Source organism: Morus notabilis, unplaced genomic scaffold (assembly GCF_000414095.1).
Source record: "Morus notabilis unplaced genomic scaffold, ASM41409v2 Scaffold4893, whole genome shotgun sequence".
In the NCBI taxonomy this organism is placed as follows: Eukaryota; Viridiplantae; Streptophyta; class Magnoliopsida; order Rosales; family Moraceae; genus Morus; species Morus notabilis.
The window spans coordinates 26,581-41,245 of record NW_010363551.1 but is presented as its reverse complement, the minus strand read 5'-3'; the positions used below and the strand labels follow the sequence as shown (position 1 = coordinate 41,245).

Here is a 14,665-nt window from a genome sequence, read left to right as displayed (position 1 = left end):
GAAAGAGTGAAATACTAAAAATATGGGTACAACAAGCAACCTGTTTTTCCGTTTTCTTGGTTTCTTTGGCCCTCTTTGCTTCATATCATTTTTCTACTTGCTTTGCTTAAAACTTGGGTTAAAAGGAGGAAAATTTTAAAATAAGGCTATGGAAAGCAAGCTTTTTTCTGTTTTTCTTGTGTTTCCTACCCCATTACTTCATTCATAATGATTTGTGGGTTTTTTTTTTTGGCCCATTCTCATTTCTGTTATTTATTGTCTTGGATTTTATTATTTATTTTTTAAATTTGAGACAGTCATGTTTTTTTTCTTTTCTGCTACATAGTTCGGTTTGACCTCAGTAGGAGAACCTATTTCAATGTAGTGATTAGCCAGGGTTGTGGGTTGAACAGCGAGAAATACTAAAGTTAAGACTTCAAGAAGCAAGTTTTATCCCTTTTCTTGTGTTTCTTGACCACTTTGCTTCAGATTGATTTGTGGGGTTTTTCTTTTGTGCATACTCTCCGTTTCTTGTTTTTGTTGTTTTGGATTTTTAGTTTTAGACAGTTTTTGTGTTTCGGTTTTGGGTTTACTTTTAATGAGTTAATACTTGATATGGTTGTTTGTGCATATTGATTAATATTGATTGTGGTTAACACTTCAGGGCTTATGACTGATGAGTTGAGAAGCTTTTTGGAGCTTAATCTCCCGAAGGTTAAGGAAGGTAAAAAGCCAAAGTTCAGTTTGGGATTGGCTGAACCCAAGCTTGGATCAAATGTTCTTGAAGCGACCAAGATTCCTTGCCAAAGTAATGAGTTTGTTCTTGAGTTGCTTCGTGGTGTGCGCTTGCATTTTGATAAGTTTATTAAGGACCTAAAGGTTTGGATTCTCTGATATTAGTTTTTGAAAGCTATTGTGACTTGTAGTTGTTGCTTTTATCAATGCAGATACTCTTGTAGTTGAGATACTAGCTGCTTCTCTAACAGAGTTATTAAATTCTGTAATCTTCCCTTGTTCCTACTTGTTTGTAGACTGGGGACTTGGAGAAAGCCCAACTTGGTCTTGGACACAGTTACAGCAGGGCAAAGGTCAAGTTCAATGTGAACCGAGTTGACAATATGGTGATTCAAGCCATCTTTCTCTTGGATACTCTCGACAAGGATGTTAATTCCTTCTCTATGAGAGTTAGGTATGGTTGTGGTAATCATACCAGTATATCTTTTGAAGTCCGTGCTTTAAAAATTGAGTTTGATTAGTATATTCTTCGTTTAGTTTAGTTTATCAAGTTAGTTAACCTGTTTGCATGTTCTCTTAGTTCTTGATAACACTCATGAGGCTCAATAATTTGTAAAGCTTTATGTTTGGTGATAATCTATGGCTCTCTTTCTTTAAGAATAATAATAAAGTTTATGCTCGTTTCTTGTGTTTATTGTTGCCACCTTTCTACAGAGAATGGTATTCCTGGCATTTTCCTGAACTGGCGAAGATTGTCCACGACAACTATCTGTATGCCAGAGTCGCCAAGTTTATTGAGGACAAAGCAAAGCTGGCTGAAGACAAGATCCTTGAATTAACTGAAATAGTTGGAGATGAAGATAAGGCCAAGGAGATTGTGGAAGCTGCCAAGGCATCTATGGGTAAAGATGCTTCTGATAGCTTGAAAGCATGCATTCTCACGTACTTGCTCATTTATTAACGGATATTAATATAAGTTTTATTCCTTTGTCTCCAGGGCAAGATTTATCTCCAATTGACTTGATTAATGTCCACCAATTCGCACAGAGGGTAATGGAGCTGTCTGATTACAGGAGAAAACTATATGATTATCTAGTTACTAAAATGAATGACATTGCACCCAATTTGGCTTCCTTAATTGGTGAAGTTGTCGGAGCTCGTCTGATTTCCCACGCTGGTAGTCTTACAAATTTGGCAAAGTGCCCTTCTTCCACCCTCCAAATACTTGGTGCGGAGAAGGCACTCTTTAGGTGCTTTCCTTGAACTGCTAGTCAATCCATTAGAAAGTTCGCATTTCCAATTAGAAGTACTCCTTTAATATCAGCTCTCCATATTTACCAGCATTGTTTTCTTTTCAGGGCATTGAAAACGAAGGGAAACACACCCAAGTATGGACTTATATTCCATTCGTCTTTTATTGGACGAGCTTCTGCCCGTAACAAGGGTCGAATGGCTCGGTATCTCGCAAACAAGTGTTCTATTGCTTCTCGCATTGACTGTTTTGCCGGTAAAACTTTCTACCTCTCTGAAAAGAACTGTGCGGGGGCGCTATTTCATCCTTTGCTTGGAGTATAGGTCGTTCATGTTAAAAGTAATATTGTTGCATCCATCTCTAATACAGAAAATGGTACAACTGCATTTGGAGAGAAGCTTCGTGAACAAGTTGAGGAGCGCCTAGACTTTTACGACAAGGGGGTTGCACCAAGGAAAAACATCGATGTGATGAAAGCTGCTATCGAAAGTGCTCAAGGAAAAGGTGTGCAAAGAAACTTATAAAGAAGGTTTTAGCTGGTTGGATTTAATTTTACAGTCCAGGCTGTTGTTTGGAGGCTGACCTGCCCACTATAATTTGGACTGCTTCTTGTTGGGACTCATCGTGTTATATTTCAATTAGCATTTAGAATCTTTATCCCTTTACATTACCCAATCACATAAATTTGTAAGTTGTATTTACTATATTACTTTTACAGATGCAGAAATGGAAACAGAGGAAGTGCCTACTGAAAAGAAAAGCAAGAAGAAGAAATCCAAAGCTGCGGCCACCGAGGATGGTGATGCCATGGCTGTTGATGAACCTGCTGTCGTTACAAATGGGGAGGCTGATGATGCTAAATCGGAGAAGAAGAAGAAGGACAAGAGAAAAATTGACAGTGATGTTGAGGAGCAAGAGCATGCGAAGGGTGTAGACGCCGAGGATGGAGCAGCCAAAAAGAAGAAAAAGAAGAAGAGCAAGAGTGAAGATGGAGAAGATTTGCAGGCTGATGGCGATGCCAAGAAGAAAAAGAAGAAAAAGTCCAAAAGTGAAGAATGAGTAATTTTCATAAACGTTGTTGCTGATGATGGGTGATTAGTGTTCAAGACATATGTATCTATCTAGGCTATGGCTTTATTATGTCTAGATGAACTCTTTAGTAACTTAGGTGATTCACTATCTTAATATCAGCCTTTTTTTGTAAACGTTAGTATAATTTCAGTTTTGGCTTCTAAAGCTTGGACAAAGATTACTAGAGGACAAACTATCATTGCTCCGGTCACTTTTGTTTATTTATGATTTTTATGGAATGACATTTGTTTATCACATCATTTCTGGATGAGTGAATGACTAGTTCTTCTGGAATGCAAGTTTATCCTTCGACTTTTTTTTTTAGAGCGTAACGAAATAATAAAAAAAGTTTATGGATGAAGTAATCGGAGTGACAAACTACTGAAATAATAAAAAAAGTTTATGGATGAAATAATCGGAGTGACAAATCGGAAACTGGATTGGTGAAAATCTGCCATTCTTGTTTCCACAAATATATCTGTTTTTTTTTTTTTCCTCCACTAGTAAAAGTTTTATTAGTGAGTTCTACGGAATGAGAGGTAGAGAGCATCCTCTATTCGTAGTGGTGTATAACACTATGGTGCATTTTAAGTATTTTTTTTAAATCTTTTTAGTACTAGCTCGTCTAGCATGTTTTATTTTTAGTGGTGTATAACACTGATGGTGTCTCTAAATATTTTTTTAAAAATCTTTCTAGTACTAGCTCGTCCCAAAAAAGGGTATGAAATCCTACACAATTGACAATTGACGCAACTCGTTCTCATACTTGACAGTTGATGCTAGCTTTATGGTTATGTTTTCTTGGTTCTTGTTTGGCCATTTTTTTCCCTTTCTTTTTTGTGCTTATGTTGAATTGTCAGATGCTAATCAATATCCAATTCAAAACAAGTGTATTTTCCCCCTCGTGGTTGCATACATTTTAAATGTAAGTTCAGCAAGTTGAATAAAGAAATGAAACATTTTATCGAGGACTTGCACAATTGAGCGGCTCAGAAGCCTCCATACTTGTCTCCATAGTCCATATGCTGTGTAGTTCATAAATTACAGGAGTTAAATTTTGTAACTTGCTTCTTACCTTTTTTTAAAAAAAATTTAAATCAATTCCATTTTCAAGTTTTCAGAAGAGTAACTATCAAAGCAGCATGGACAAAAGTAAAATAAGTGTTGTCACAAGTGGATAAGATTCATAAAATGGTCATTTTCAAACAAGTGAGCATTTCCAAACTACATTTTTTTTTTTACTTTATAGACCCGTTTAGTTCGCTGATTCGAATTTTTAATTCGAGTTGAGATGTGACTTTATATGAGAATTTTTTACCGTAGCAAAAAAAATAGATATAATTATTTCTGAGAGCTTTTTATTACAACAAAACTCAAATTATAAATTTGAATTACTGAAATAAACAGGGCTGTATTTATGGATACACTTGCATCGTCACTTACGATCAAGTGTTCTTTATTTATTTATTTATTTTTTCATTTTTTCCCCAATCAAATGTCTTCTTTAACCTATAATATTTTGCGAATACCGTTTACTATAAATAATCAATTTTAAAGAGCATCTCTCAAAATTGCAATAGTTTAAATTTCATGGTATAATTTTTTGAACGGCCTTACAATATAGGGGCACATGCAAATGCAAATACACCAAGCATAAATTCTTGAATTGGTTTTTGTATTGTCGTTAACCTAAATATCGCCTCTCTTCCTTCTCTCTCCCATCACTTCACCGAGTCTGATAACCCCGAAACAATTGCAGAGAGAAAGTCGAGGGACGTATCAAGCAACAATATATCTCAATTTCAGCACCAATCAGGTAATTTTTTTTTTTCGCCATCTTTATCATCCAATGCTTCGTTTAGTTTTCAATAAACTTTCGCGTGCCAACTCCAGAGCTTCACAGTTTGGCCATGGCTCCTGTTTATCGAATTACTTTCTTAGAACCATGTCAGAAATGTCTAAAAACAACGACCCACATTCTTTTACGGTCTGTTATCTGCAAAAATCATGTGGGTTGTCCGAACAGTCTGCCATTTCAGCTTCCAAGAAGCTTTTGATTGAAACCCCAGAAAAAGCTGATTCAGTTCTTAAGCTTATGAGAACTCACGGATTAACTCAGACCCACATTGCAAATATAATAGCTAATCGTCCCGGATTGCTTTTAGCGGACTTAGAAGGTAAACTTAGGCCTAATATGGAGTTGCTTAGATCTTTGGGGATTTCTGGTACTAGCCTAGGGAAAATGCTTAGCAAAGAGTTGCGTTTTCTCGAATATGATGATTTACTCGAAACCATGGAGTTCTTTAGAGCTCAGCGTTTTAGTGATGAACAAATAACTATGATGCTTAAGAAGCTTCCATCGTTGTTTCTCCCCGCGAAAAGAAATCTTAAGCCAAAGTTGGAGTTTTTCAGATCTTTGGGCCTGACTGATGAGGATGTTTTGAAGATTTTGTCCTCGGAGCCTTATATTCTAGAAAGGAGCCTGGAGAAACAAATCATTCCTTCTATTCAAGTGCTTAGGCGGGTTCTTGGGACGGACTTAAATATGCAAAAGACTATAAAAGCGTGCTACAGTATACTTGAATACGATTTGGAAGAGACGCTTGAGCGCAACATATCAACGTTGAAGAGCCATGGTGTTCCCCACTCATGGATCTTGAGGATCTTCATGATCCAACCCAGAACACTGCTTGCAAGGCATCATCGGTTTGAGGAGGTTGTCAAAGAAGTTGTGAAATTGGGGTTTAATCCAAATTCTATTCTCTTTGTTTTGGCCATTCGTTCCATTGTAACGGTGGGTAAGACTCTTTGGGAGCAGAAATTGGAATCTTACAAAAGTTTCGGTTTGTCAAGGGATCAGGTCTATTCGGCATTCAAATCGCAACCTATGTTTATGCTTGTTTCAGAGAAGAAGATCAAGAAATTGATGCATTTCTTCATTCACAAATTGAACATAGAACCTTCAATCATTTCAAAGAATCCAGGACTACTACTATTTAGTCTGGAGAAGAGATTCATTCCAAGGATTTCTGTTCTACAACTTCTGATGTCAAAAGGTTTTGTTAAAGAAGATATAAGCATTATTCCCTATCTCAGAATGACTGAGAAGAAGTTCAAGGAGAATATCATGTCGGTATATGAGAAATCGCTTCCTGATGTTGTTAAGGCATACCAAGGCAAGATAGAGTTTCGAGGGTTTCCTGCTATTTTGAAGACATAATGAGTATGATGCCATTGATAATAAGATTAGCAAAGATGCTGAGAGTTGAAGTTGAGTTCATCATCTACCGCCGCAGGCTACTTATCATAATTTTGGATGGATAAGTGGAAGGCTACTTGAGAATAGCTTTCCAGGATATTGCAACATTAGCACTAAGACGAGATCCCTGAGTAAGTTTACTTGTAAGCTTCTTTTAATGGTGGTGCAACGTATGGTCTGCCAAAACTTATGTAAGTTCTCACATTGATTTTGAGCAGTTTATCATTCTTGCAATCAATCATCACGAGTTTTATCTTTTGTTCCTGTTTTTGTCTCTGATTGAGCGACCGTTCTGCTTGTGTTGTTCTCGTTCCTTACATTTAACCTATAATCTAGTTGTTATTTTTCCCCTAAATTTTTTCGAGAATTTTCCACCTACCTTAATTTAATTATTTTTTATGATTCTGAATGAAGATTATTATTTGGTTGGCATGAAGTGAATAACGGGGGGTTCATCTCTCTAAGGCACTGCAAGTCCTTTGTCTTTTCATATGGTTGGTAGAGCGGTACTTAATATATGCAGTGTTCTTCGCCCTTTCATTAATTGGCCTTTGTTAAGTTTTGAGTTAGATTTAACATTTTTTATCCATTTCCTTCTCACCTACTCAAAAAACTCGGACTCACATCTCCTGTCCAATTTTAGTATCCTAATTGGTATCTAACTAATCATATTATGCCACGACGTGCAAAAAAATTGAACTGATTTTTAACTAACTCTTTTGTGCTTATCCTGAGATGATGTGGTGTGATTTGATTGGTTAGGCACTATTGAGACACTAAAAATTGGACAGAGGATCTGGATCCAAAAAACTCACACCCTATGTACAATATGTGATTTGCCACCTATTTTAGAGGCACATTTATGTTCAAATTCATGTTAGCTCTGCTTTCTTTTGTGGGCTCTCGTATTATATCCAAACATTTCTGGACTTGTAAAGATCACTCACTCTAGCTTTTGATTAAGCATATGACTTACCGAGTGTTTGTAACATATTTAATGAGGTTGTGTCCATTATTGCACCAAGTAAAATATTCTTCCCACATTTCCAATGCTAGTGATAATGTCAATATTACACTTGCCACAAAAACATATAAACATAATATTTTGATACGTTGTAAAGTCGACACATCAACCAATGTGTGATGAGTGTCAAAATTTGGCATATGATACGTCTTGGCGGTTCTCTCACTTAAATATGTCAAACTTAACATTGTGTTAGATATGGTCTAATTTAGTTGGTGAATAGTTGATTCGGTACCAAATTCACGAGGGAGAGAAAATACTAATGTTGAAGATCGATTTGAACACCAAAGGCACATGCGCCAACAAGATGAGGAAACATAAAAAAGGGTAAGTTGTTCGGTCTTAGATCGTATGAGGAAAGTTATAAGTAAAGGTTTAGGGTTAATCTCATAAATAGTCTTTGAAATTTACTTTCAATCTCACTTTAATCTATGACTTTTAAAACGTTCCACAATTAGTCTCTAAGATTTTATTCCGTTGCACTTTTGATTATTCTGTTAACAAGTGTTAAATATTTGAAGAATCTGTATAAATTAGGAATGAAAACTGAAAACAACTAGATTTTAGGGATTATATGTAGAAATTAATTTTTAATTTTTGTATTGTATCAGTATCTAAACTTTAGATGTTTCTAACTTTAATCTCTAATTTTACAGATTTCGTTGAATATTTAATACTTACTTAACAAAAGGTCTAAAATTAAAATAAAGTATTTTAAAGATTAACTGTGAAACATTTTAAAAGTGAGAGACCAAAATAGAATTTAGGTCTAACTTCAAGGGAGTAACCCAAAGGTTTTATAAGCGAGAGGCAATATCCCCTAATGATGATATGGGATCTTTTGGGGGTAAAACACCTAAGAAGAAAACCATTCGTAACGAACCATTCAAACAACTATCCAAATAACTATCTTAGCTTTTAATATTTTAAGGTCAAGAATTTGAATTCCCGAAATTGAATATTATAAAAATGAAGAAAATACGGATGGGCTTGATATTGGGCTTTTAGACGATTGTACTCGGGGAAAGTTTCAAGTTTCATCATTTTGTTAATTTAAATTTTTAATTTAAGTTGAGATGTGATTTTATGTGAAAATTTTTTACTATAGTAAAAAAGTTAGATGTGATTGTTTGTGAGAGCTTTTTACTGTAGCAAAACTCAAATTCTAAACTCGAATTAGTGAAATGAACGGGATCACTATAAAAAATAATTTGTAAAATACGAAGGGATAACTTATAGATTATAAAAAATAATATGTAAATTATTAGTCACATAAGATAAATTTAATAACAGTGATAAAAATAAATAGTGTTATTTTATTGATGATATTTTTAAAAAATTTTCTTTTGTACTTAATTACATAAATGGGTTATATAAGAAGTAATTGCTAAAGTTATCCTTAAAGTATATGAGTCTGGATTTTTATCTTTTATCTTTTATTAATATTCTTTTAACTAATATAGTTATTTGATTAAAAAGAATATTAATTAAGAGTAAAGAATAAAAATCTAAACTTATGCACTCTAAGAGATATTTGTCTCATTTTCTCTTATACAAAATGATCACTTCTAAACTCTATGTTTAGGATATATTTCTAATTTAACAATATTATCTATTTTTTCTGTTTATTACATCATTATTGAGATAATATCATTTCATATATGTAGGTGGTTGTGAATTTGTATCCATAATTTTTATGGTGGTTAATAAAAAATGCAAATGTCATTAGGGGACTCACGGGACTTGAGTAATATATCACAACTTATAGACATTCTTTTTTCATTTCCCTTAACTCTAATTATAAATCATACCTTATATTTTGGATTGTATCAACTTATATCTTTAATTTTAAAAATTAAATTCATGCTAAATCTTAGCTTTTGTCAGTCAACGTTTAATTTTAAGTGTGCAAAAAACTGTCCTTCACATTTTTGAATTTTTAGTTTTTCTTATTCTTTAATGTCGTTAACATTTTTGATTTATTTTTCTTTTAGGACATTTAGAACCTGTGTGCTTGTTTAGAACCGTTTTTGAAAACGATTTTCACATATTTCGAGAAGTAAAAAATGAAAATAAAAATAAAATGACATTTGTTTAGCAAATGTTTTGAAAATGAAAATAGTGAGAATGAGTTTTGTGAAAAAATTAGAAAACAATTGAAAGTTATTTTCATTTTTTTGATTTTATTTTTTAATACTTATCAATAATATTATAATATATTAATTAATAAATAAGATTTCACTTTTTATTATACTTAAAACAATCTCTTAAAAAACTAACCAAACGCAATTTCAAAATTGGTCTCAAAATGATTCTCAAAATAATCTCATTTTTACTTTTTATTAAAAATAAAATCATTTTAAAACTAATTATAAACGCACCTTATATTTTTTATAGTTAGAATCACAACTCAAACTTTTCACTACAATATTTTTTCTCACATAAATTATTTTTTAACTTAAATTCTCAACTTAAACTCTCAAAAAGAACTAACCCTTTAAGTTTTTCTTTCTTTTTTTTTTTTTTTGTCGAAAGTAACTTTTGATCGATGAATTGAGCCTAAATTTTAAATTAAACTATAAAAGTATATAAACTAAAATACAATATTTGACATTTTTTTAATAAGCTGAGTATGTAGGGCAAAAAATTTATAATAAAAAACCTTACATAAATTGCCCTCGGCCAAAAATTCCGGCAGCCGGCTCCCAGTTCACTCATGACTCACCGAGTCTCATAAACAATCAAAAGAATTGCAGAGAGAGAGAGAGAGAGAGCTTTAGCTGAAGGCCATTTCAAGTTACAACTTCAAATTTCAGCACTGATCGGTATTTTTTTTTTTTGCCCCCCTTTTATCATCCAATGCTTCGTTTAGTTTTCAGTAAACTTTCGCATGCCAACTCCAGAGCTTCACAGTCTGGCCATGGCTTCTGTTTATCGAATTACTTTCGTAGACCCATGTCAGAAATGTCTAAAAACACAGACCCACATTCGTTTACTGTCTCTTACCTCCAAAAATCAGGTGGGTTGTCCGAAAAATCTGCCATTTCTGCTTCCCAGAAGCTTTTGATTGAAACCCCAGAGAAAGCTGATTCAGTTCTTGAGCTAATGAGAACTCATGGCCTAACTCAGACCCACATTGCAAATATAATAGGTAATCGTCCTGGATTGCTTTTGGCTGACTTAGAAGGTAATCTTAGGCCTAATATGGAGTTGCTTAAATCTTTTGGGGTTTCTGGTAATATCCTGGGAAAAATGCTTAGCAAAGAGTCACGTTTTCTTGAACGTGATTTACTCGGAACAGTGGAGTTCTTTAGAGCTCAGCGTTTTAGTGATGAACAAATAACTAGTATGCTTAAGAAGCGTCCAAAGTTGTTTACGTTTAATGTGAACACCAATTTTAGGCCAAAGTTAGAGTTTTTCAGATCTTTGGGCCTTACAGATGAGGATGTTGCCAAGATTCTCTCCTGGGAGCCTTCTATTCTAGAGAGGAGCTTGGAAAAACAAATCATTCCTTCTGTTCAAGTGTTTAGGCGGGTTCTTGGGACGGGTTTCGATGTGCTAAAGGCTATAAAATCCTTCTACTTCATACTTGAGTATGATTTGGAAAATACGCTTGTGCCAAACGTATCAACATTGAAGAGCCATGGTGTTTCCGAGACATTAATCTTGAAGATGTTCATGATGCAACCCAGATCACTGCTTTTAAATCCTTGTCGGTTTAGTGAGGTTCTCGCCGAAGTTGTTAAATTAGAGTTTGATCCAAATAATCTGCTCTTTGTGTTAGCGGTTCGTGTCATGGCAACGGTGAGTAAGACGCTCTGGGAGCAGAAGTTGGAATCTTTTATAAGTTTTGGTTTGTCGAGAGATGAGGTCTATCTGGCGTTCAGACTGCACCCCTTGTGTATGCTTGTTTCAGAGAAGAAGATCAAAAAATTGATGAATTTCTTCACTCACAAATTGAACATAGAACCTTCAATCATTTCAAGACGTCCACGCATTTTGCGGTATAGTTTGGAGAAGAGAATCATTCCAAGGAGTTCTATGTTGCAACTTCTGATGTCCAAAGGTCTTATAAAGGAAGATTTTACTATGATCAGCCTTCTTAGTTATCTTGCAATGAATGAGAAGAACTTCATGGCAAGGTGGGTGAGGAAGTATCAGAACGTGCTTCCTGATGTTGTTAAGGCACACAGAGGCGAGATAGAATTTCGAGGACTCCCTGTTATCTTAGGGGCATAATCACTGTGTTCTCGTTGAATTAAAGATCATCGACGTTCAAAGTCTCCTCAACAGCCTGCTCATTTTCATGAGATTGTGCGGATTGGTGGAAGGCAACGAGAGAAAAGGTTGCCTGGATTTACAGCAGTATCTCTATTGCAGACTTCAGATTATTGTGGTACGGTACATGGTCTTCTGAGCCATCAATTTTGATGTTGTGAATGCATTTGAGGTTTTATTATCAAATTGGACTGAGGAATTGTAATCATCTTCATCTTCATCCTTTTTTTTTCTGTTCTAAGACCGAGGATCCGTTTCGTTTTTGTTATTCTCATTGATTTTTTTTTTTTTTTTTCACTATAATCTTATGACTCCCTTAATTTTGAGTCTTGAGAAACTTTTTTTTTTGTTTTTTAAATAACTTTCGTTTTAATCCCCAATAGAAAATGTTGTTCTTAGTGCCCTATTGATATTGTCATCAGATTCCTAGCTGCATGGACTATGGAGTAACACCAATTCAATTGTTTGATGGAGATTATTATATGGTGGATATGACTAACGGCCTCATCATAAAAGAGACTGCAATTTCTTAATCTTTACCATATTTCATACATTTGAGATGTACTTGATTTTTGTTTAATATTCTTGAGATAGTAATTGATTGGTGCATTTGTTGCCTTGTTATTAGATTGTATTTCTTGGCCGCTCAGATGGAATGAGTTATTTGTCTTACGGAACTGCCAAAAGGTTCATTCCTATAACCTCTAGTTTTCTGAGAGTTAACGGCTTAGTTTGTTAGTGCTGTAAATTTTAAAAAAATTATTTTTAGTTGTGTTGAAGGAATAAGTTATTATAAAAAGTAATTGAGTGTTTGATAAATTATAATTATAATAGCTGTGCTGGTTTTAAAATCAGTGTAATAACGTTTCATAAATTATGAGGTTGAATTGCTATAGATAGTTAAAAATTATGATTATATTATATTATATTATATTATAATATAATATATATATATAATTACAATGTAATATATATTTATTATAATACAAAATAACTATTATTATATAATTATGATATAGAATATAACAATATTATTAAAATAATACTTGAAATAATTAAAAATAACGACTATATTATATTATACTATAATATAATATATATATATATATAATTATTGTTACTCCCCAAAATAGGGGTTAGTGACGTGAATGCTCGTTTAGAAGTTAAACATGATTAGGAAAGTAATTAGACATTTAGAAACATAATAATTAAAATCAAAAGTAAACTATTAAAGAAATTTTTAAACAAGCCTCACATTTTATTAAAATTAAATTACAAGAAAGTGATGGGGGACTTCCACACTTTTGGATAAAAGAGGTTTAAAGCCGAGCCTCTGGCATCATTCAAGACTTCACCCACAGGATATACAATATTGTACATACATGAACATGCAATTAACATTACAGACATCAACCACAGTCTAGAAACTTAAGGTTTAAAGTTTCAGAATTTACAATCCTTGTATTTGTACACAAGGATGAAGAAGTGCAATGTTCTCACTTGATTGGATGGTAGCGACTAACTTAGCTACTCAGCACTGCTCCTAGCGTCGCCTGGGAGGAGTTTAATATTTATAGTAAAACATGAGCGGAAAGTCCAGTAGGATGTATTTTGAAATAAACTTTATAAACAAGTAAATAAATGAATAAGTAAATAAAGATATTAAGTTCCAACACAACAGCTAGAACCTCACATCTTTTTTCTGAAAAGAAATATAAACTAAAAATTATGTATTACAGGCATCATCAAGTAATTTATACTATGATAAATTACTTACACAACTACAAGCACAACCCTTATCACCACTGTAGTGGCCCGGTCCGGGTTTCGGATTCTGCCACCAAGGATACACTCTCCATATCCTATCTAGACCATAGCGGGTTTATCAATTCGCAAGATATCTTATCTTAAGAAATCACTCATTAAACTTCTGAAATAGTTCATTAGAATTCCAATAGCTAAAATCAAGCTATTGTGTTAAAACGCTTTTCTTTCGCAAACATGTCATTTCTATAAAACATTTGCAAGGCTAAAAACTTTTTAAAACAGGCTATCAAAGAAAATGACAAGAAATTCTACCTGTCAGTTGCCAAACTTGTGGCTAGCCTCTTGTTACTTTAGCTTTCGCTTCCTTCAAAGCCTTAATATTCGATTTTTCCCACTAGTTTTATTGCAAAAGTAATGTCTTAGGATACATTTATCATTCCTAAAATGAATTTAGCTTAATCACGTCTAATTGTTTCCTATTAGTGTGTCTTGACTCAAATCCAAGTTTCACAAATGACTTTATAATTCAGTTTGAGAGTTCTTTAAAAATTAAAATCCAATTCATGGGTTTGGTTTCCTATTTAATTTAAGCTTAAAAATAAGTTTTTAAATAAATTTCGGCAGCATGCTGGCATAAATAAGAAAAATGTCAAACTTACAATTCAAGTTCAATTTCAAAATAAATTCTCCAGAAATCATCGTTTCCAATCAATTCAACTAGTCCAATAACTGAAAACCCTCAAATTTAATTTAATTCTAACAATAATTGCTCAAATCCAAATCCTAACTTAAAATTATTCAGATCTAATGAAAATTTTAAATTCTCAAATCAATAACTCAAATTTAAGTGTGAATTTTTAAAAAATCTTTACTTCAAAGTAATTGAAGCGCATTTCTCTCTATTTCTCTAATTTTTGTTTTTTTTTCTTTTCTTTTTCCTTTCCTTCTTTCCCTCCCGTAGCTTTTCTCTCTCTCTCTTTCTTTCTTTCCTTTTTCTTTTCTCTCTCTCTCCTCTGGTTATTCCACGGCAGCCATCTCTCTCTTTCTCTCCCTTTTTCTTCCGCGCCGGATCTTCCTCTCATATATAATTACAATATAATGTATATTTATTATTATATTTTATATAATACAATAAAATTATTATTAAATAACATTATAATATAGAATATAATAAATATTATTAAAATGGTTAATATAATTATAATATTATAAGACACATTATAATATTACATAAAAAATAATAATATTAGAATTATAAAATTATATTTATATTTATATTATTATTAATATAATAAAATAT

General features: G+C 33.2%; 3 protein-coding genes across 3 annotated transcripts in view; all 3 read left to right on the top strand.

Annotated features, from left to right (window-relative positions):
* Window positions 1–3,276, top strand: part of LOC21386240 (nucleolar protein 56) — a 4,160-nt gene extending 884 nt beyond the window's left edge. Inside the window, exons 2-8 of the mRNA XM_010104579.2 lie at window positions 644–858; window positions 1,011–1,168; window positions 1,429–1,616; window positions 1,712–1,964; window positions 2,073–2,221; window positions 2,336–2,470; window positions 2,685–3,276. Coding sequence (XP_010102881.1) covers window positions 644–858; window positions 1,011–1,168; window positions 1,429–1,616; window positions 1,712–1,964; window positions 2,073–2,221; window positions 2,336–2,470; window positions 2,685–3,025 — 1,439 coding nt within the window. The 3' untranslated portion in view covers window positions 3,026–3,276. The remainder of the gene's footprint in view (window positions 1–643; window positions 859–1,010; window positions 1,169–1,428; window positions 1,617–1,711; window positions 1,965–2,072; window positions 2,222–2,335; window positions 2,471–2,684) is intronic.
* A 1,433-nt stretch (window positions 3,277–4,709) lies between these two features.
* LOC21386239 lies at window positions 4,710–6,663 on the top strand. Its single transcript, XM_010104578.2, has one exon. It carries the CDS (start codon window positions 4,887–4,889, stop codon window positions 6,255–6,257), a length of 1,371 nt encoding a protein of 456 aa, XP_010102880.2. The 5' UTR covers window positions 4,710–4,886; the 3' UTR covers window positions 6,258–6,663.
* A 3,482-nt stretch (window positions 6,664–10,145) lies between these two features.
* Window positions 10,146–11,839, top strand: LOC21386238. Its single transcript, XM_010104577.2, has one exon. It carries the CDS (start codon window positions 10,285–10,287, stop codon window positions 11,557–11,559), a length of 1,275 nt encoding a protein of 424 aa, XP_010102879.1. The 5' UTR covers window positions 10,146–10,284; the 3' UTR covers window positions 11,560–11,839.
* Window positions 11,840–14,665: the final 2,826 nt, after the last annotated feature.

Excerpts from the sequence above, each read along its gene's own strand:
- LOC21386239 (XM_010104578.2), top strand. The coding sequence starts at position 4,887 with ATGCTTCGTTTAGTTTTCAATAAACTTTCGCGTGCCAACTCCAGAGCT.
- LOC21386238 (XM_010104577.2), top strand. The coding sequence starts at position 10,285 with ATGTCTAAAAACACAGACCCACATTCGTTTACTGTCTCTTACCTCCAA.